General features: G+C 36.7%; 1 protein-coding gene across 4 annotated transcripts; it reads right to left on the bottom strand.

Annotated features, from left to right (window-relative positions):
- Positions 1 to 331: 331 nt before the first annotated feature.
- Positions 332 to 22,660, bottom strand: LOC100240757 (uncharacterized). 4 transcript variants are annotated; one of them, XM_002270411.4, is made up of 5 exons: positions 19,794 to 20,016; positions 4,978 to 8,336; positions 3,337 to 4,409; positions 1,673 to 2,210; positions 332 to 886 (listed from the first exon to the last, which is right to left on the bottom strand). In XM_002270411.4, the coding sequence occupies exons 3-5, from the start codon at positions 3,748 to 3,750 to the stop codon at positions 576 to 578; spliced, it is 1,263 nt and encodes a 420-aa protein (XP_002270447.1). In that variant the 5' UTR covers positions 3,751 to 4,409; positions 4,978 to 8,336; positions 19,794 to 20,016; the 3' UTR covers positions 332 to 575. The 4 variants fall into 4 exon arrangements, 2 of the variants coding, with proteins under 2 accessions (XP_002270447.1, XP_059596406.1); XM_059740423.1 differs by lacking the exons at positions 4,978 to 8,336; positions 19,794 to 20,016 and having other exon boundaries at positions 3,337 to 4,960; XR_002031047.2 differs by lacking the exons at positions 332 to 886; positions 1,673 to 2,210 and having other exon boundaries at positions 3,862 to 4,409; positions 4,978 to 5,115; positions 19,794 to 22,660.
- Between the last annotated feature and the right edge of the window lie 1,046 nt (positions 22,661 to 23,706).

A 23,706-nucleotide genomic window follows, 5' to 3' on the forward strand; every position in this document is an offset into this window, starting at 1 on the left:
TTCTATTCATATCATTCATTAAACTGTTGGGCTAAGGGACGTACTTGGGAGTCTTGGGCTAAGAGAACCAAGATGGTCCAAGCCTGATCCAGTTGGATCCATTTGTGTCTACTATTAATTTAGCTAACATGGTATTAAAGACTTTTTTGAGTGAGGTCATTGGTTCAAACCTCATTGTTTGCTTATTTCCATAACTATTAAGTCCAAAGAAAATCCCATATTAATTATATCAAAACACCAACTGATTATCCGTAGATGCGATTCTCATGGAAGAGCTAAAAAGACAACGCTACAAGCTAAAACCGTTATAATAGTAAAGAAACATCCACCATAAAAACATATTCTACACATAAATTTACCAGGATGATAGATAGGGCGGCCAACATTCCATAGACAATCATACCATGCATGTAATTCCCCTTGTAGTGTGAGCCCTTTACTTCATAATCTCCAATATATACTACCCAGTAAAACAAGGTAAAGTAACTAAGTATACTAGAGTGGTATATAAGCCTGCAGTCAATTGTAGGCATTGTACACAAGCTACGTATTTGTATACGTGTATACGTGTAAGTTTATGCAGCAAGCTTTCGAGTTGAACGGCACCATCGGTCATAAGATACCTGGAGATTTGGCCAGTCTGAGGCTGAAATGGTGAAGTCTTGTAGCCAGTTGGTGAGGATCACTTCTTGGTCAGTTGCGGGCAAGGTCGAAATCACTCTGTCCAGGGCTCTCTCCGTTTCTGCCTTCTCATAGCCTGTCAAGAATGGAAACGCAAGCCCGTTGCCTGCGAAGCAGAACAGTGGAAGCCAAAGCCCAATCAGCCTGAACTTCACCTGCCTTGGAACTTCAAAGTCTACTCGACTGAGCTCTTCAACTAATATTGCTGTAAATAAAGAAGATAAAAGACATGATTTCAGCGAATTATTTATATGAAGCAAGGAAGTCAGTCTTCTGTTGTAATAAAAATATGTTTAGCAACTCATATGATTCCATATGTAGTTATGAATAGGCAAGTAAACGGGCTGGATGGCCGGCAAGCTCGGGCTGGGTAGGAATCTAACTCTAAGCCGAAGTCTCACCTTAAGCTGGGCTCTTTACTATATAGAATCACGTTTACAAATAAAAATAATACAAAGCTTCACTTGATGATTGGGTATATCAAATTTTCTACCTTTTACAAGTATTCAAATCTCATAACATTTATGAATTTTTATGAATATGTTCGGGCAAGCATGAATAACCCATGGGCTGGGTCAGACTTAAAAAATCAGCCCAAACCCTAGAGGGCTTGGATCAGACTGAACTTTAGACCAACAGACCAAATTCACATCCTTAGTTCGGAGCTATATGATTTGATATGGGATTAGCACCTCTATATGATTTGATAAGTAGTTACGGTCAACTCATGAAGAGTGATCAGAAGATTTAGGGAGGGTTCATCAGTGTCTCAAATTAAAAGAACTGCTACATGATGTTTCCCATGGAGAATATTTTTATAACGCAAAACATATTACGATCAATCATAAATTTCTTTTCTCTAGTCATAAGATGTATCCATAAAGGCTAACCTATTTAAAACAAAGTATAATATGGTAACAAGAATTAACGTGAAAAAAATCGATTGTGTAGTATGCATGTTCAAGAAAGTTTAGTTTAATTAATATCTCACCCGAGATCTTGACGATGGAACCTTGGACCCTTGGATTAGCAGTGAGAGAAAAGGAGGCCAGGCCGGAGGCAAAGCTCCACTGCATCAGGGCTTCGTCGACCGCCCCACAACCCCTCAGCTTGTCCATTATCCACAGCAACTCCTGAGCCAACTTCTCCGCCATTATCTCCTCTTCTCCACCTCCCATAGCCAGTTGCTGCTTCTTCTCCAATTGAGACGTGCCCAGAGAAGGGAAGATGGTGCTGACACAGTGACTGAGCCCTTTTACGTAGAAGGTAAGGTAGGAGCCGAGTGGGATTGCCTTGATGATGCGGGAAGGCCATGCAATCCTATCATCCCCTGCTGCTTCTTGTCTTTGGAGTGAACGATAAAGAAGACCTGTTGTACGCGCAAATGCAGATGCTAAAATTGTACGGTTTATATGAAGTAGTTCCACATGCCCATCCCTGGAATTCTCATCCACAATCCTGTCTGCCATAGCCACTGCAAACTGGTATTTCCTTGATGTAGCTGGGATCTCATTCAGGAGTGTAAAAATCTGAACCAATACAAACAAGACAGATACATGATAGGCATATATAATGCTAAAATCACATCAATAAAAATGATTGGGACACACCATTTAATGACTCAGTCTCACATAGTATTTTGTGCCAAGATGATTGTGATTTCATTATTGCACTCATTAATTCTGGTGAACTAATACAAATTTGTCAAACCAACTGAAAAATAACTGAAATTTCTAAAATAAGAAATTAATGTTTTGAACATGTGAAGTCTGAATAATTACCATCCAAAATGACAGGTCTTAATCCACTATTGACTATGTGACAACACTGTAACATGGAAAATGAAAAAGCTTGAATAGTATAGAAGACGGACATTATTGGAACCTATTCCATAATGACATATTTGCTCTACAATATGCATTTGAACCATGCCACACATTTCACACCTGTCACTACAGAGCCAGGTGGAGTATTAGGTGCAATGATGCCATGCAGAGAGTCTGCAACTGAGTTAACAGAAGATGCTGACACCAGTTAGGTCATCCATCTTCTGCATCAGACATGTGTTCATGTAAAGGACATAAAAATACTATTAACTACGAAATTAGTATAAGACTACTTTTATAGACATGGAAATGAGTCCACTAATAAAGGGAACAACCCAAACTACTATCGCAGCTATTGTTCTGGCAAGACATGGTGATTGTTTTGAGTCCTGCTTGTTTTCAACATTTTCTACCACCTTGTGTTTACTGAATTCTAGAGAAAACTTTGAAACGAACTAAAAGGAATGATAACATGATACAAGAATAAATTTCAGATAAAGAAAAAAAGAAGAAGAAACTGAAGATATTAAACAATAAAAAAATATTGGAAAGTTATTGTTTCTAAGAAAAGTAACTAGTTTGTATATTGAAAGTAGATTAAAATAGATCATTACCATGCCAAGAACATGTAAACTAAATTACAGAGTAGCCCTAGAAGTTTGAATGTAAAAATAGTACACATGTTCAAAATTCAGCATTAATCTAGGAATGAGCTCTGTGCATGTAGGCATGGAGCTTGCATCTCAAGCTTTCTATAAACATCAGTCATCTCAGTTGACTACCAATTTACCCAAGAAGTTAAAGAAGAAAATTTTCCAAGTAAGCTTACATGTGAGAGAGCTCTTCCAAGGGCTTTAATGGATGGTTCATCAGATCCTTCATACAGAACCAAATCCAAAGAAGATGACGAAGATGGTGACAACGATGATGACGATGGCATTAAGTCAAGTAGTCCAATGGGTGACGAAACTCCTGGGAGATAATAAGGAGAGGGGGCTAAGGAGGAAGGGAAATGATCCATCAAAACCCTAAGAACCCAGACAGTGAACCAAGTCATTAGCATGACCATGAATTTCAGATGATCAGTAGGCTTCCACTTCTCTGTATGTCCAGTTTTTGAATTTGATGCCACCGAGAGAAGTGTCTTAGCAGCAGTGTTCACCGTCCAAGTGAAGATGGTGTTCAAGAGTGCTGAAGGCTTGGCCTTGTAGCCATATTCAATAGCTAGCTGTTCTGTTTCCATGGTTGAAACAGAAGAATAGCCTTTCTTCTCTGATGCTAGTTTGGGGCAGAAAAGGATTTGAAAAGATGAATGGAATTTATAACAGGAGTTACAGTTTTGTATTTTGGGAATGTTTCCAAACACTCCTATCGACAGGTATTCAGGCTTTTGTACAAGATGGCATCACAAAAGGAGTGTAGAGTTTTTGTATTTTAGGTAAGTTTCTAAATCTTTCATCAACAAGTACCTTACTTTTTTATTTTGCTCTGGAGTTTTTTCTAGTAAGTTCTTATTTTGGAGTCGGTTCCTCCTTTTCTTCAGAGACAAGTAAATTTTGAAGACTTAAACCGCCTCATGCTTTCTTTTAATTTCAGAATGATGTATTTTTGACCATTTTTTAGGTAAAACCATAGGAGTAATTCTTTCTAGTTTGAGTAATGATATTTTCTAAAAATTAATTCTGAATTTATTCCAGTTGCAGGGAATAGAATTTGTTTCCAGAATAAGTCCATCTAAAACCCCATTCAAAGAGATATCATTCCATCTATACCTTTCACCCATATTGTACCACTGGGTTCAATGAACCTGATGCAATTTGTTGTGGTCATTGCTGTGGGGTTCTTTTGAGACTGCCAATGGCCATTATCAAATGCTATGCAAACACTCCAGGTTTGCTAAAGCTACACAGGAAAATCAAGGATTAAAAAAGCTAACATCATAGCAGCACAGAATGCCCAAGCCTCAAACAAGAACAGAGTTACAAAAACAGGAGAATGGTTTGCATTTTGTTTCTATAAATAAATAAAGCAAACCAAATCATTTTGACCAACAAGAAATAATCTATTTGTAAAACTAGCATTCATATTAATAATAACCATCCTCTCCGGATTAAACTGACCTTTCTTGTCTCTTCTATGCTAGCAAAACTCATATTTTCTAATCATAAAATTCCTCAGCTCTACCATTAATACTTCTAATCTCAAGTTTTGCATTTATAGTTCTACTGATTCAGGTGCATCACTGGTTTTTTCCTTCTTAACAGAACTTCATAAAATTCTTTAAGGCCTTTATATATGTACATGATTCGCTGTTCTTTTCTTTTCTTTTCTTTTCTTTTCTTTTCTTTTTCTTTTACATTATTATTATTATTGTTATTATTTTATTTTTTTATTTTTTTACTTTATATTTCACCTCTGTCAATTTTATAATTAAAATATAAAAGGGTCATATATGGGATTCATATTTCACCTGCTGAGAGTAAAAGTCATTGACATCATGAGCAGCTCAATTAGCAGGTGTCCAGGTTGGAGCTCCAAGCTTACTGATACACTGTTCTTGGGGGAACAGATCTTATATATCCATGGATTGTTTCCCAAACCTGCAAAGCTGAATTCAAAGATTTCCATGTTATAAAAAATTTAAAATAAAACAGGGAGTACCTCATCTGTTTTTTTTGGATCCTTATGAAGTGGAGTATCAATCGATGCAAATCAATTAATTGTGTTGAGCAGTATGCACAATCATCCCTTCCAATCTCTCATTCTCAAGATATGCAGATATGTACTTAAGTTCCAACTTCATTTTAAAGTTGTGCTAATGAGAAACAGGACAAGCCTTTGGGCTAGAAACCATAGGCAGTTTTTGTTGGCTAGTGAGTTTGGTAATAGCTAGGTCATTTATTTTGTGAGGGCAAGGCTTATGGGCAATCCATTGTTCAATAAATGTACCTTTTCCTCTATGCACATGTGAGGTTTCTTTACGCTCAGGTGAAAAGTGCTAGAGGGTAAAAGTGGAGTTGCAGTGACTTTTATCCTTAAATTGTGTACCTTTCTAAAGGATTTCAGGTCAAATGGAGAGGGTTCAAGCTCATTAATATTAAAAAGAGCTTAGGTTGTTTCTTAGTATTAATATTCTTTTAATTTCATATGCAATTATGAGAAAGTAACAGATCTGCTACTGGCAGATTTAGAAGGCTCAATCAAAAAGCTGGTACATGCCTTTGAGAGGTAGGCAACTTAATTTTGACAATTTCTTTTAAACAACTTGGAATTTCTTTACCAAGAAACATCTCTATAGTGAATTTTATTGCAAAAAATATAATCTTCATCAGCATTTGGTCTATGTGTGCTAAAATCAGAAGCTCTATGAACAAGGTCAGAAACCTACTCGTTACCCAAAAGTAATGCAGAGATCCATTGTTATTTCTATGCTCATCATATAATTGACATATCAGTATTAAAGAAAGATTTGGGCCGATCCTATGATAAGTATACCTATTTGAACAATTTTACCAAAAATCATATTTTGTCAAATGACTTCAACAATTTGATTCAATAAAATTTTAGAAAAATTTAAAAATATGATTTAACAGTCAGGAGTTTGAGAAAGGCATGGGTGTCATATTATCTGGCATTTAACAGCCATAAAAATGCTCCTTGTTCTTGTTTTAATGTGCACATGGTTTTGCAGGCAAGTAGTAGTGGAGTACTTTAGGAAGTATGTCATCTCCAGAAACAGGATTTAAGAAGTATTCCACCCAAGAGATACCCAGTTTGATCTTAGATTGATAAGGATGGTTGATTCCACAAATGTGGGTGGCCCAGATAGAACCGACCGTAAACAGGGGCTCACTTACTGAAGAGGATCTAGGAGTTGACAAAAATAGGTCAGTTTGGCAAGCAAAGGGGATACGATAAATAAGGAATTTAGACAGCATTAATTCTGAAATTTTCTAATTTAAGAAGTTAGTGTCTTTGTTGAACTTTCTATTTTATAGGAGTTCCTATTCAATTCGCGTTTCTAGTTTGAATTATCTTTGTTCTGTGGCAAAACAGTTCATTAGGTGTTTAGCAGCTTTTTATCTTAGATAACTTTTTTTCTGGGTTTCTGAGATTAGAAATTTTTCAAGAGCTTATAAATTAGATCTTATGAGATTAAGAGGTTCAACTTCCATTTAATTATTGAAGGCTCTGAAAATTCAGAGGGGGGATGCTACTCTCCTCTTCATTCCATAGGTTAACAAAAATTGTCTAGTAGTGACTGACAAGCATGTCAAATGGATGACACAGACCAAGTGACAAAGCATGTCTTCTTTAGACCCTCTAAGCAACATTTCCCAGTTTTAAAACCTAAATTCATGGAACTTATGCATCAGATATAGAGTAGATAAAGGAGATGAATCTGGATGAACGTGGGAAGATAATAATGCTAAGTGTTGAGGAGCCAATCAGGTCAGCAAGAGGTCAAGAGCTACAAAGGGTAATGACTCAAGCTTCCACAGATTCAGAAATAAAAAATGTGAAGAAGGTGGTAAGCAACATATTAGAACTTCGAGTTAGAAGGTTCTTCAAGGGGATATATCAGCTATTTGTAGCAGAATCCCATCCAGTGTGCAAGTACAATTGTTTTGGCTTAAAGAGTGCAAAACCCTGTATCCCCAGAGAGAGAAGAATGATAGTTCCCTCCTAAGTGTTATCTTCAGTTCATCAAAAGAAAGACCTAAAAAAGGCCGCATAATCAAGCTTTAAATTTTTTATTTATTTTTAATTAGGTTATACATCTCGACCAAGAAACCATGCACCAAGATACACAAGACATATATAATTGATACCAAAAGACTTTGACAGAAAGGAAGAGAAAAAAAAACTACTCCCTCCATCATTTTTTTCATAAAGCATGCAAAGGACTTGTTGGAGGGAATTACAATCTCCCCTTTATCCATATATCAAGAAACTTCATCCATCAACACCAACTGCTAATGTTAGGAATTACCAAAGGAAACAAAAAGCACGAGGTATAATACTTTCTGAAGATAATATTGACCGATTCAGATTAGCATTTTCACAGATACATTTCATTGTCAACAAATTCTTGAAGTCACAAAAACTGATTTACTTAATCTAAATTCCAATATTGATTCACCAACACAGAACAGAACTGTGTTACATGGCGTGAAAAGTTGGGATTCTGAACAAATCCAAACTTTACAAAAGTGTGACTTGATTTAAGCTCAAGGTGCGACTAGGTGAAGTCACTAAGGGAAGTGCAAAGACCATATTGGAGGCACTGAAAAATATAATTCACAAGGATTTAAAGAGAAAATGGCTTTATACGGAGCTGAAATTATGAAAAAAGGATGCATATATTACTAAAAACTACATATTAAGTCATGGTATGCATATAATTCTCAAGTATCGGCAGGATCCAAGTATGCTAAAATATGTAGATGGTCAATCAAGTGAGACTGGGAACAATTCAAACTAAACCAGGATACACATCTGTTTCAAGCTTTAATTTTCAATATTGGGGAAAAGTCACAATTGTATTATATATTTTAAATGGAAGTAAATTTGTTTCATTTTAAAATTACAAAGCCATAAGCTGATGGGATTCTGAAATAAAGGAAAGAACAAGTGACGGAGAAGAGAAATACACCTTAATGAAATTGTGGCAATTAGAGTGCACATTGAAGCTAGTGTGAGATGCTTCAGATTGCTTACAATGTAGAACATCAATAGAATGAGATGATTTGGGAATTCTTGGAAGTGGGTTATCAACATAACCATCAATGTAAAAGTTCCTTGTGTTTTTTATGACCCTCATTTAACCTGGCATCCATGGTGAACAGTGTTAAAAGACTTGAATTAGAAACCTTGGATTAAAAAAAATACATATTAGAAACTAAGACTTAGTTTAAACTAAAGTTGTGAAAACGAGTAGTCTTCTGTAAAAACTTGGTTCAAGCTTACTGTTAGAAAACATGGACTTTTAGGAAAAATAAATCAGCAAATTTATTCCCTTCCATATTGTATATATCAACCGTACAACTATAGAATATTGTAGTTGGTGGTTTTTCTAACTAGGTGCAGAATTATAGGAGTTAATTTCTTTTTTCTGATTGTATTCTCTAGTTTCCCTTTTTTAGTCTAGAAGGTAGTCTATAAATTGTACTCACTTTTCTTCTCAAATAATAAGAAATAAATTTTGATTTCCAACTTTCATGGTAATAGGGCTGGAATATTTTCTGGTGTTCATCTTTCTTTCTCAACCTTAATTGCTGTTTTTTTTCTTGGGAATTTGATCTTCCTGATTTTCTTTGGGTTTATTATATATATTTTTTTTCTTCCTTGACCTTAATTCCCATTTACTCCTTCTCTACCAAACATGTCTAAAGCTTTTGAGAAGTCCAATCCAACCCTACAAATTACCACTGAAAAGTTGATTGAAGAAAATTTCTTCTCATGGTCTCAATTGGGCAAACCATTCTTGAAGAAGAGGAAAGATGAGGTACATTTTGGGAACTGTCAAAGAGCCAAAGGAAACAAATATGGAATTTGAAATCTGGGATGCTGAAAATTCTATGGTAATTTCCTAGTTGTTTAAAACAACTCCATGAAACCCGACATTGGCCGACCCTTTCTGTACTTTTGAATGGTGTGGGATGCTGTGACAAAAACCTACTCTAAGAAAGGGAATGCTGCTCGGATCTTCAAATTGAAAACAACCATTCATAATACCAAGCAGTGGGATCAGTCTGTAACTGTCTACTACAACAATCTGATGATGGTGTGGCAGGAATTAGATCTCCTCCAACATTTTGAGATGGTAGCACATGAAGATGCTGCAACTATAGCAGAGGTGTTGGAACGGGACCAAGCATTTGACTTCTTGGCTGGCCTACGACCAGAATTAGATGAGGTATGGGTAGAGTCTTGGGTAAAGACCCATTCCTTGTCTCAGTCATGTTTTTACTTATGTGACAACCGAAGAAGGGCGTAGAAGTGTTATGATGGGAAATGGTTCTCAAGATATTTCAGACCTTAAGACCAAATATGAAGGTGATCAAAAGGTGTGGCAGCAGAAGAAAACTGGTGAGAAGGACACCTGATGGTGTGATTATTGCAATGAGGCGAGATACACAAGGGAGACATGATGGAAATTGAATGGAAAATTCACCTCTTGAATATAAGAGCACTACGGCTCCACACAAGAAGGCATATCAGGGCATTGCCTCAGAGACACCTGAAACCGAACCAACTGTTGAACCTGACAAGAATCTTTTCACCAAAGATCAAATGAAACTTCTTTACAAAATGTTTGGGTAAACTCTAAACTTGTCCAACACTTTCGATTCTTCATCCTTCTTTGCTCAAATAAGTAACACTTTTTCAGCTCTTAATGTTTTGTGTGACACTAAACCTTGGTTCATTGATTCAGGGGCTTCAAATCACATGACAAGTGAGCAAAATTTTTTTCATTCATATAAATTCAATTCTAACCCTGGAAAAGTTGTTGTTACTGATGGGTCCTTCACACCTATTATTGGAAAAGGTTCAATTTTAGTGACACCAAGACTTACTCTTGATTCTGTACTTCATGTTCTGAACTTACCTTGCAATCTTCTATCTATTAGCAAACTTACAAAGTCTCTAAACTGTTATTTGATTATTTATCCTCCTCATGGCATTTTTCAGGACCTAACCATGGGGAAGAGGATTGACAGTGCTGAAGAGGACAGATTGCATAATCTTGATTCCAAGACCAAGGAGAATGCTCTAGGATATGTCTCTAAGGTGACAAAAGAATATGAGGAGTAGATCTGTTTGCTACACTACAGATTGGGTCACCCAAGTTTCTTATCTCTTAAAACTTTGTATTCGGATTTCTTTGTCAATGTTGATGCCTCAAAGTTTCAATGTCAAGTCTATGATTTAGCTAAAAGTCATCGTGTATCTATCCCATTGAGCAATAAAAGGTCTGAAATTCCCTTTTCTACTATTCATAGTGATATTTGGGGTCCTTTGAGAGTAAACACTTATAATGGTTTCAAATGGTTCATTACTTTCATTGATGATTTTAGCTGAACAACCTAGATATATCTCTTAAAAGATAAATCCGAAGTTGTCAAAACCTTCAAAGCCTTTCATAAAATGATTCAAACCCAATTCCATAGCCAAATTCAAATTCTTAGGACAAACAATGCGAGAGACTATTTCAATTCTATCCTAAATCCTTACTTGGTGGAGAATGAGATTATACACTTATTTTTTTTTTATAAGTAAACGCAGAATATATTAACAGGAGGCAAAAGAGCCGCAAATCATACAGGGCGTATACAAGGCGACTAAGGCCTCCCAACCAAAAAAGAACAAAACACATCAACCCCTAAATGGAGGCTAAGCACTCCAAGAAGCCTATAAGGGAGAGCAGCTCCTCTCCAATATACAATTTAGCCCAACCAAATAAATTACACACAAAAGAAGTTTTTAACTTCTGAATTGCTAACACCCCCCCCCTTTCTAAAAAGCTAATATATTCCTCTTCTTCCAAATCGTCAAAAAAATGTACAGCAGGATGGACTTCCACAGTTTTTTCCTTTTTTTCCCCACAAAAGAGCCCTTCCAGCTAAATAAAACCTCCTTTACAGATTCTGGAAAGGCCCATTGAGCACCAAACAACCCAAGAATGATATCCCACAATACTCTGACAACTGTACAATGAATTAAAATATGATTTATCGTTTCCTCTTCGCAACCACACAAGAAACAACAATTAGGAAACTGTCACCCTCTTCTCTGAAGCCTATCAAGAGTGAGAACCTTCCTCCAAGCGGCTTCCCACGCGAAGAAAGCAATTTGGTTGGAACTCTATCCACCCATATATTGCTTTTCGGGAAAACGGCGACAATGGGGCTTGCCAACACGCTGTACGCTTTCTTGACTCTAAACAGCCCGTCTCTTCCTTCTTTCCAAAACACCGAGTCTTTCTCCAACGTAACCCTATGCTCCCTCAACACATCCAGCAAGTTGCCCACCGTATCTAACTCCCAATCATTAAAGTCCCTTAGAAACCTTAAATTCCACCCACCTTGGCCAAAATTCTGGTCCCACATCTCTTCCACTGTGGCATTCCTATGGACAGCCATGGCAAAGAGATTCGGGAAACTTTGGGACAGCACATAACTCCCGCACTAAGGATCTGTCCAAAATCTGATTTTGTTGCTTTTTCCCACCTTGAACGCCATATTTTCCCAACACCAATCAGATTCCTTCAAAATCTCCTTCCAAACCCCTACTCCAAACACCCCATTTGCCTTCCTTGTCCTCCATCCAAAGTCCTCTTGCCCATACTTTGCCTCAAGCACCTTCTTCCAAAGTTCCTCCTTAGCACAAGCAAACCTCCAAATCCATTTGCCTAGCAAGACTTTGTTCAAACGAGCAAGCTTCCTAATCTCAACCCTCCCTTTTCTTTATCCACACACACCACCTCCCAATTGACTAAGTGGGCTTTTTTTTCCCCATTGTCCCCTCCCCACAAAAAGTCTCTTTGCAACTTTTCTAACCTCCTCACCACTAATTTTGGCATGCGGAACAAAGACATTTGATACAAGGGCATGCTGGCCATCGTGCTCTTTATAAGAGTGATTCTCCCACCTTTGGGAATAATATATTGGTGTTTCCAAATGGCAAGTCTCCTCCTCACCTTCTCTTCCACCCCATCCCACACGGAAGTGGCCTTATTAGGCAGCCCCAAGTAGACGGTCGGCAGTTGTCCCACCCTACACCCTATTTCAACAGCCATCTCGTTCACCTCTTCCACCTCCCCTACTGGAATAACCTCACTTTTGTCCAAATTAATCTTTAACCCTAAAGCCGCTTCAAACCAAAAAAGTATCCAGCTCAAATGCGTTAAGTACCCTTTCTTTGCCTCACAAAAAACTACTGTGTCATCCGCAAAAAGTAAATGAGATATATTGACAGCCTGCCCTCTACCTCGCCAAATGCTACACCCAGAGATAAAACCCCCTTCAACAGCCCTCGTGATTAGCACACTTACCACTTCCATTCCCATGACGAACAAGTAGGAGGAAAGAGGGTCCCCTTGACGCAGCCCCCTAGAACTTGAGAAAAAGTCAGTTGGCACACCGTTCACCAAAACTGAGAATTTAGCAATAGATTTACAGCTCCGCATCCATCCCAGCCACTTTGGCCCAAACCCCATTTTTTGCAGAACCTTCAGCAAAAATTGCCAATTGATGCTATCGTTCGCCTTCTTTATGTCCAATTTACAAATTAGGCCTTTCTCTCCCCTTTTTTTCCATGAATCTATTACCTCATTTGAGATTAAGGAGGCGTCAAGAATCTGTCTCCCCATAATAAACGCGTTCTGATCGGATGACACCACCTTTCCTATCACTTTTTTAAGCTTGTTGGCCAACACCTTAGCCAACAATTTATACAACCCCCCCAGCAAGCTAATGTGTTTATAGTCACCCAGGTCCTCAACCCCCCTTTCTTCGGTAACAATACTAGAAACGTATTATTTAGGCTCTTAATGAAGGAGTTCTGCTCATAGAACTCCTTGAACATGTCCAAAACTTCCTCCTTGACAAACTCCCAGCAACTTTGCCAAAAAGCCACCGTGAACCCGTCCGGTCCTGGGGCTTTGTCCCCATTCATCTCCATTAAGGTTGCATGGATCTCGGACTTAGAAAACGGGAGCTCTAGGACTTCCACTTCTGACTGACTGATTTGCTTCAACTGCAGACCCCCTATGTCCGCCTTCCAGCCCGAACTATCAGAGAGCAACTACTGATATGCGTTCGCAATCCCTTCCCTCACTTCTTGTTCCTCTGTTAACCGCACCTCATTTATCTTTATTCTGTTCCCGAAAATTAACTCTTCGATGGGCGTTTTCCATGCGATGGAAGTACCCCGTGTTTCTATCCCCTTCCCTTAACCATAATTCCCTTGATAACTGCCTCCAATGAGATTATACACTTATCTTTATGTGTAGACACCCCTCAACCAAATGGAGTGACTAAGAGAAAAAAAAAAAAAACACTTGTTGGAAGTAGGGAGAACATTGATGTTTTCCAGGAATATTACTAAGTTTTTGTGGGGAGAGGCATTCCTTACAGGAACATATCTCATTAACCGAATGCCATTTAAACTACTTTAAACCTTAAAGTTCCAATTGACCTTCTGAAACAAGCCTTTCCTAGTGTCAATCTCTTTGGATCTCTACTTCCTTGGGTGTGCAACGTTTGTCCATGTTCATGGGAAAGATCAATCTAAGCTTAAACCAAGAGCCCTTAAATGTGCCTTTGTTGGATATTCATCCACTCAAAAAGGATATAAGTGTTTTCACCCTCCCACTCGAAAAACCTTTTTTTACCATGGATGTAAAAATTCTTTGAGAGTTTATCTTATTACTCTCGAACAAGTTTTTTTTTTTTTTGGGAGGGGGGGGAGGGAGACTTGAAAACCTGCCATATCTTAGCCAGAATGAACCTACAATCATTGTCTTACCCGGTTTATTGGAATTCATACAAGCCAAGACTGACTTTGGAGGACAGATTAAGAATGAAAATCTAGGGTAAATGGAAGATAATCAATCAGGGGGAGAAAATACTCATGAACAATAGTTGGACACCATTCCAAGATCTAAAGAAGGTAACAAAGAAGTGGAAAAAACACCTGTGATCCATACTAGAAAGAAAAGAGACAATCATCCTCCAGTTATAGTCCCAAATTCTCCTTCATTCAGCCAATCTTTAACTTCGGAGAAAGGTATAGAAAATATTTCTTCTCCTTCTTTTGCTTCTTCATCTTCAACTTCTCCTTTGAACTCTAAACAACCTTGTTCTTTATTGGACATTGATCTAAATATTCTCATTGCCATTAAGAAATGTGCTAGAACCTACACCTAACATCCATTAGCCAACTTTCTTTCTTATCACCAATTAAGATCAACTTATAAGGCCTTCACTACAAACCTATCCCTAGAGTCTATTCCAAACACTACTAAAGATGCTTTATTACATCCCAGGTGGAAGGAAGCTATATTTGAGGAAATAAGCACCTTGCATAAAAATGACACTCGAGAAGTGGTAGAATTACCTAACGGCAAGAACGTTCAATGTAAATGGGTTTTTACCACTAAGTACCAAGCAAATGGATCTATAGAGAGATATAATGCTAGGTTGGTCGCCAAGGAGTACACTTAAACTTTTGGTATTGATTATCAAGAAATTTTTGCCTCGGTTGCAAAGATGAACTCCATAAGAGTTCTTCTCTCTATTGTTGCAAATTGTGATTGAAATCTACATCAATTTGATGTAAAGAATGATTTCTTACAAGGGAATTTTGAAGAAGAGGTGTAAATAGAATTTGCCACTAGGTTTTGAGGAGCTCAAAGGTTCTAGGAAAGTTTATAAATTGAAAAAAATCCTTATATGGTCCCAAACAATCACCTAGTTCGAGAGGTTTACCAAGTCTCTAAAACTTTATGGGTTTTGTCAAAGTCAAGGAGACCACATGCTGTTTTACAAACAATTTTCACTAATGAAACTTAGTGTTTTGATTGTTTATGTGGATTACATAATTGTCACCGATGATGATCCAGAAGAAATATATAGGCTAAAATCACCTCTTGCTAAGGAGTTCGAAATCAAAGATGTTGGCAATCTTCGGTACTTCCTAGGAATGGAGGTGGCAAGGTCTAAAGAGGGCATCTCGGTTACTCAAAGGAAGTATACACTTGATCTGTTGAAGGAAACCGGCATGACAGGTTGCAAACCAATCAAGACTCCTATGGATCCAAGCCAAGGTTGGGAGCTGAGCTAGAAGGTGTTCTAGTTGACAAAGAAAGATATCAACAACTGGTTGGAAGATTGATTTATCACTCCCACACTCGACCTTGTATTGCTTACGCTATTAGCATTGTAAGTCAATTCATGCACTCACCCCTAGAAAGTCACATGGAAGCAATATTACGGATATCGAGTTACTTGAAGATTACCCTAGGAAAAGGCCTAATCTTCAAGAAGAATGGTGAATTACATGTAGAGGCCTATAGGGATGCGGACTGGGCTGGTTCAATCAAGGACCGAAGATCAACCATAGGTTATTACATGTTTATAAGGGGCAATTTGGTCATTTGGAAAAGCAAGAAGCAAAATATTGTGGCTAGATCAAGTGCGGAGGCAAAATATAGAGCTATAGTTTATGAAGTTTTATGGATCCGAGGTCTACTCAAAGAACCTAGATTAGAACTCAATGAACCAATAAAGATTCACTATGACAACAAGGCTACCATTAGCATTGCCCATAATCCAATTCAACATGATAAAACAAAACATGTTGAAATGAATCAACACTTCATCAAAGAGAAAATTGAAGTCAGGAAAGTCACAACACTCTTCGTACCTACAGGGCAACAACTTGCAGATGTTTTCACAAAGGAGTTGTCAAGTACCATGTTTGATTTCATGGTGAGCAAGCTGGGAATGCATAACATGTATGCACCAGCTTGAGGGGGAGTGTTAGAAAATGTGGAATTTCAGGAATAGTAAATCAGGAAATCTATTCCCTTCCATATCGTATAATATATCAACTGTACAGCTGTAGAATATTGTAGTTGGTTTTCCTAACTAGGTGCAGAATTATAGGAGTTAATTTCTTTTTTCTAATTATATTCTCTAGTTTCCCTTTTTTAGTCTAGAAGGTAGTCTATAAATTGTACTCACTTTTCTTCTCAAATAATAAGAAATTATGATTTCCAACTTTCACTTGCATTTCTACTGATGGTAGATTTGAAAGTGAAGAAATTTCCAACCAGCCAAACAAGATACCTTGATACAGTAATAATTAGTGATGCTTTGTTCCAAGTACATGCAGTAACAAAAACAAATCTGGATTTGCAAAATTCCATTCTGTTAGCTAATATGCTAGCCACATCTTCCCTGAGAGAAGCAATCTTATTGAAAGGTAATAAGCAAGAAAAGGCCTTGCTTTTAAAACCATCAAGGGAATGGCATTCATTCTGTTGTATGCCACAAAACATGAGCTACAAGTGACTTACATCCTAAAAAAAATTCTAAATAACCACTTATTTTTCTAGACACAATAAGGTTTGGGGAAAATCCAGAAATCCATTCCAAGTGGCATTCATTATCAATAGAAATTAAGAAATAATTTAAGCATAAAACTTTAAATATTGATTAACTAATACTTATATTCAACGGATTTATCATTATCCCAGATAAAATCTTATCATTCATCCATTGATAATTTGTTTAATTCTATACTGACTTTAAAATTCTTGTAAATTTAATTAGGGCATTCAGTAATTCTCATAATTTGATAAAATATTCCTAATATTTTAAAAAAACGAGGCTCTGCAAATTAACCTTGAGGTTATAGCCTCAATTAGGGTAATTTTAGGCCTTATTCTATTGAGGCTTAAACCTCAAATATTCAAAGGGCTTTAATGGGTTTGGGGCTATTGTGTGCATTTGGTATATATTTTATAAAAGGCTTAAGCCTCAATATTCAACAAGTTTTAAGGGTTCTATGCTTTTGTAGGCTTTTAGTGAAGATTTTATAAGTTTTGCCTTTGGCCTAGACTTGAGTTAAACTTTTTATAAACTAAGGACTTAATTGACTTCCAATTAACCCTTCAAATGGAGGAGAAAACTGCAAAGGGTAATTGAGAGGAAGAAATAGGAGAATTATTGGCTGCTTTATTGATCGAGCTCATATACACTATTGTATTATTGATAGATAAGAAAATATATCCTTGTAATTAATGGATGAAAAACAAGAATGAGAGGACATTGACACTGATTGGAAGATAATCCAACAACTAGATATGGTCATGGTTCCTTGGAGGATCTGATAAGTGATGGTAATGCTAAGGATTATTTGATGAGAGAGTTAAATTTTAGAAGAGAGAAAAGGGAACTAAGTTCAAAACTCTTGACAATGACAAACCGTTAATTTTATGAGTTTCATATCATACAATTTTCATGTGATTTTATTAGAATTTTTCTTAAATATATTATTATTATTTATTTCTTTACTGGTTTAAGGTGAGGCTTACACCTTATTCTACCTCAAGGCTTATGCTTCACTTCATTTGGACAAAATGCCTCAAGATTGGCTTATTGTGTAAGAGCCAAGTATTTATCATGTCCTAATCAAGCCTCATTGCATCAAAATATTTTCCAAATTTGCCTATGGGCAAACCTTGCTTCTCTAGTTAATAAGATAGTTTATAATAGAACTCTATGATGAACATATACACACACTAACACATTACATTGAATCCTATATTTGGGCATCTAGGAACTTTACATTGGAGAGACCAAGTAAATGTCCAATACATAATATTTTTATTATTATTATTATTATTTTTTGGGGATGCTATTTTTAATCTGCCTCTTTAAGTATTTTTTTTTTATCAAATGCCTCTTTAAGTATGAAAAAACTATTAGAAACTAGGTAGGCCCCCTCAAGCCTAATTACATCTACCCATGCTATGAATCTTGCCCAAATAACAAGTTAATAACCATAATAATCTCTTGCTAGATAGTTGAGTTAAGCCCTATATATTTATATCTAAAACGAAAAATAATAATAAAAATAAGAAAACAAAAAAAAACTTCATGCTCGATCTGAAGGGGTCATTAGCTTATATGGTTGTGTAACATAAGAATGTTTTTGCATGTTTGAGGTTCATATTTCTTGATATATAGTTGAATCTATAAAAACATATAAAGAAATCTATAGCATCTTTTTTCTAATATGCAAATAATATTGGAACATACGAAAAAATTTATTAGAAAAACAGGCATAGCCAAGTAGACGTAATATAGACATCTATGATATCATTTTCTCCTTATAATTTCATACTCCCAATCACTAAAAAGGGTTATCAAATCTAGACTTTATTCCGATAGCAAATCAAATGCGGAATGGAATCTCAAACTCTTTATATTTCCAGAAAATGCAGTCTTAGATCCTTATTTGTTTAGCTGGAAAAAGTTAGCTTATATAGAAGATTCATCTTGGAGTTTGTTGACAGCTTCAACAGTGACTGACATGTAGATTTTTTTTTGTTTGTTAGTACTTTTTCATTGTCTGATTGTCTTGTTTTTCAATTGATGCGATTTATATACTACATGCACTCTGGTGGTGCCCCCTTTTGGTGTCGATTAGTATTGTGATATAAGCTCTTAATCGATTAAAAAATGTTTCTTGTTTAAGCATTGCCACTTAAACCTAAAAAAAGGACCTTCACCCACATTACCTGGGTTTGGCTACATGAGTCTTTTTCACCATTCAACTCTAACTACAGCAATGTCCTCAACTAATTTCTTGGCAATCACACCTTTGCTCATCATCCCAAGTTCTTCTATGACTCCCTTTTGTCCATTGGATGGCTTCAAATGATTGGCATCTTAAGGATAACAAGGCTAAGTAACATTTGTTTTGGGAACTAAGGCCCTTACACAAGCAAATCCTATGCATTTTAGTAAACTATTGTGAAAGTCATGAATGCTATCAAACTGCTTTCCCACCTCCATACTCTCCTCATCCCCTTGCAATCCATGAGATAACAACTACCAAGTTCCTTTCCACTAGGAAATTGGTGATACCCAAACATTTTGCCTCATTCAAGCTTTCCATCAATTGGACGATCTTAGTCTTTATAGCCAGCTCTGAACCAGCTACCCAGCTGGTTTAGAAAATGCACCCAATCATATTGCCTAGTGATCTCAGAACACCATCCTGGTCTCAGATAATCCCAAAGATGAGGGTTCCCAAACTGCACTAAACTCGACCTTGAATCCTGTTTCCAGCACCATGACATGCCTCTCTTCAATGTGACACAATCATGCTGAAAGGAATATTCATGAACTTGATGGATACTATATAAAGAAGAAAGGAGTGTAGTAAACAGTATCCCATAAAGACTCCAGTGGCCCCACTTGTTCTTGAACATGCCAACATCCCTCTCCGACTAAACCACCCAAAGAATAGCAAGCATGGCACCATTTAAATTTTTGTATAATAGAATTTATCTTCACTTGCACAGACTGAACAAGTGATACACATAATGACAAATACTTTACAAAATTCAATCTAATTGGAAAAAGGAAATTGTTAGTCCAAGGTTCCTAATTGTTTGGTGTCATGAACTATTTGTTTCTAATTTCATGGAGTTTCAATTAATAGTCAAGTGAACTGCTATGTAGAAAGTTACCATGAGGAATGTACCTCTTTTAGTGATGCTAGAGATCATAACATCAAGTGTAGAATAGTCAAGCGATGAAGAAAGATCAACAACCATAGCCTTCATAGACCCAAATAATTTACCAACTCAACCAAATAAGCAATGCTTCTTCAACCCAGGAACTTCATTCTATGAATGGACAATGTCCTTAAGCTTGAAGCACAATCTTGTTGCAGTTAAGTCATATAGCTCCTTTTGATTAGACAATGGGCTCTCATCCACCTTCACTTCCAACATCTGAAAGACAAACAATTGTTGGAATACGGCCCTCAGCAATAAGATTCTTCACATTTGAAGAAGTACTAGCATCTTCAGCCAGTTCAAGTATTGCATCTCTTAGAGGTAAATCATTCTTATCTAGCGGGTCTGGAAATTTTCCTTTAGCAACCATCTCTTTCAATATCTCAAATGCTAAGGTTGGATTTTTGTTTGATATAAAAGAAGTAATTAATGCCACATAAACAATGGTGTCAGGCGTTTCCCTCTCTCCCATCTCGCGGAAATAAAGCAGAGCTGCATCTGGCCAACCACACTTGCAAAGGCCATGAATAAGAGCAATAAAAGAAATTCTGTTTGGAGAACATCCTTTTCCTCTCATTTCATTCCAAAGATGGATGGCATCATCGGGTCTTCCAGCATTGCACAAGCCATCTATTAAGGTTGTGTAGGTAATGACATTAGGCTCCCTTTCTTTACCAACCATCCTAGAAAGGCAATGAAAAGCTTGGTCAATGTCACCATTTTTGCACCATCCATCTATCAATAAGTTATACGTAACAACCGAGGGAACAAGCCCCTTTGCCACCATCTCATCCAGAATATCATGAGCTTCAGAAACTCTTTTGACCTTGCAAAATCCATTTATTAAGGTGTTATAAGCAACCACATCAGGACAATACCCGCGAGCACAAATGTCTCGAAATATCTCTAAAGCCTGGTCTACTGCTTTGATCTTGACAAAACCATCAATAGCTGCAGAATAGGCAACTATATCTGGTAGAAAACCTTCTCGGACCATTTCAGCAAGAAAATTACAAGCTTCTGCAGATCTCTTTCGTTTGCACAGCTGTTTTACAAGCAAAGTATAATGTTTTATCCATGGCTCATGCCCATGCACACGCATCTCCCTCACCATATCAAGGGCTCCGGTGACATCCTCTCTTCTACATAGGCACCCAAATATGGAGTTGTGGGTGAATTGTGTTGGTCTGAATCCTGACCCCTTCATCTCTTTCAGAAGCAAATAACACTCTTCAAGTCTATTTGAATTGCTCAGCTTATCAATTAGATTATTATATAGTAATACATTTTGTTTACAGCCGACTCGAACCATATCTCGAAAGAGGCTTAAGGCCAAATCCAGTTTGCCAGTGTTGCATAAACCATCAATAACAATACTAAAAGAAGTAGTATCTGGGCGAACCATTTCCTTGACCATGAAGAACTTGTTGACCTCAAAATTGTCAGTATAATTGTCCCCCGTCATGGCCCGAAGTAGATAGTAAGCTTTATCCACTGACTTGCCATTAACAAGACCATTCAAAACAGAATTATAAAGCAATAGCATAGCTTCCGTGTCCAGATCTTCCAGCCTTTCCTCTATCAATCGGTATATATCAACTTCTTCAGAACAATATGCTATAAGCTTGGAAAGTATTTGAATGTCAGGATCAATCCCCAACTCCTTCATTTCTGATAATAGATGTAAAGCTTTCTCAATCTCTTTCTTTGCACAAAGCCCTCCAATCAATGCATCATAAACTGATACATCAGGAGCAAAACCTGATTTCTGCATTTTCTTAAACAATTGGAGGGCCTTGTCTACTCTGGACTGTCTCACAAACCCATGAATCAAAACACAAAACGTCTTCTCATTTAATCTAATACCAAGATCTTCCATCCTTTCAATCAACTCAAAGGCCTTATCAACCTCACCGCACTTGCTAAAAGTGAGCACCAAGATAGACAACACATGCCCATCAACCCAACCCCGTCCATAAATTTCATTGAAAACACTCAAAGCCTTATCAAACTTCCTGGAATTGCAGTATGCCTGCAAGACCGATGTCAAGGTGTATTTATCAGGCTCCCACCCAGAATCACACATCTCTTTCAATCTCATCTCAACCAAATCAATCGAACCGGACTTAGAAATAGCCTCTAACAGACAATTGAAGCTATAACTATTGGGAACACAAAGACGCATCATTTTCACTTGATCAAACAGCAAATTGGCTTCTTCCACCAAACCCGTACTACCCAAACACCTAATAAAAAACCCCAAAGCACCGGGACTCATTGCACAACGAGAATTCACTATATCCATTGACAAAAGACTCAATGGGGCATTTTGTCGAGCATGTGATAGGCAAGAAGCCATGGCATTATAAGTATAACAATTGTGATTAAACCCACCTTGGTCTGAAGCCCAATTGAAGAATCTATAGGCTATTTTCCAACTCTTGAGACCACTCAACACATTCTCAACAACTTCATGGGTAAGCATTGAACCAAAGTTTCTCAATTCTTGGTTGTCTGGGTTGAAGGGCTGTTTGGTGAAGATGGAAATAAGGGCATTGGTGATATGGGCACCGTGAGGAGAAGAAAAGGAGGCAGAGGATTTGGTGCAAATGAGTCTGAGAAATTGTGAGAAAGTGGAAAGGTTTTGTGTGAAGAGTGATTTCTGGGTGTAGAAGAAGAGTTGAATCAGAGGAACTTGACTGATGGGTCTGGTTGATTTAATGAAACTATGGGGTTTTGTGATTCTGGGCAGCGCCATTGCTAGCTGTGAAGGTAGAGAGACTCGGCGGCTTTGGCCGATCTTGGCAACATTCCAAGTTTTCAGCTTTGGGGACAAAGATTATTTTAGGAAATAAAAAATTTAAATATCAAGAAAAAAGACGTCAGAAAACCAATTTTAAACCAAAAGAAAAAAAAATCAAAATTAGTGAGTATCCCACTAATCCTTTTATTATTATTATTATTATTATTATTATTATTATTATTATTATTATGTTTAAAATAAATGCACTAAGCATTAGTTTAAAAAGATATAATATACCTAAAAAAGATAAAAAGAGGTATTTTAAAAATATTAATATTAATATTAATTAAGTGTATTTAATCTAATCTTGAAGAAAATAATACTAATAATAATAGTAATAATAATAATTACTATTATGTCTTCTATATCTCGTATCTTTTTCTAAGTACCAAATTTCATATGATTTAGGTGGTAGAATAAGTGAAAAAAAAATTATTTTTTTGAAAAATATAAAGAAGTGTTTAATAAAATTAAAAATTATTTTTTAAAAATTTACTCATATTTTTTCAAATATTTGTACAGTAATATAAATGATCAGTCACAAGTTCCTACAATTAAATAAATTCCTATATTTTATAACACTCCACATTGAAAGATCATAAGAATATTGTCTCATTAAAACCTTGCCATGAAAAACCCAATGGGAAAAACCCTAGTGAAGGAAAGAGTGTATTCTTCAAATGCTTTGACAATCATGACTATCTCATTAAACACCTTGCCAATAAAACCAACAAAACCTGAATAAAGGAAAAAAGAGTATAGTATATCCACATTAGTATTCTCCCCCTTATGTAGACATGATTATAATTTCTTCAACACTTCAATTAGTAGATCTTTCCATCTTTGCATTTTGATGTCGTGTCTTAACTTTTTCAAAGTAGTCGAAGGTAATGCCTTTGTGAATAGATCTACCAAATTATCACATGACCAAATTTGCTAAATATCAACTTCACATTTCTCTTAGAGCTCATGAGTATAGAAGATGTTAGCCTAAGGGTTCTTTAAAATGAGTTTTGATGATAACAAATCATGGTTAGAATCGAGAAATTCAAATTAAAAATCAAGATGATCAT

This window comes from Vitis vinifera, chromosome 10, assembly GCF_030704535.1.
Source record: "Vitis vinifera cultivar Pinot Noir 40024 chromosome 10, ASM3070453v1".
NCBI lineage: Eukaryota > Viridiplantae > Streptophyta > Magnoliopsida > Vitales > Vitaceae > Vitis > Vitis vinifera.

What these genes read in the sequence shown, in the direction of transcription:
- LOC100240757 (XM_002270411.4), bottom strand. Translation starts at nt 3,750, where the DNA reads ATGGAAACAGAACAGCTAGCTATTGAATATGGCTACAAGGCCAAGCCT. An exon ending in TTGGAAGAGCTCTCTCACAT is followed by an intron (nt 2,211 to 3,336) that starts GTAAGCTTACTT and finishes GTATTGGTTCAG; the next exon opens with ATTTTTACACTCCTGAATGA. An exon ending in TTCCATCGTCAAGATCTCGG is followed by an intron (nt 887 to 1,672) that starts GTGAGATATTAA and finishes CTTTATTTACAG; the next exon opens with CAATATTAGTTGAAGAGCTC.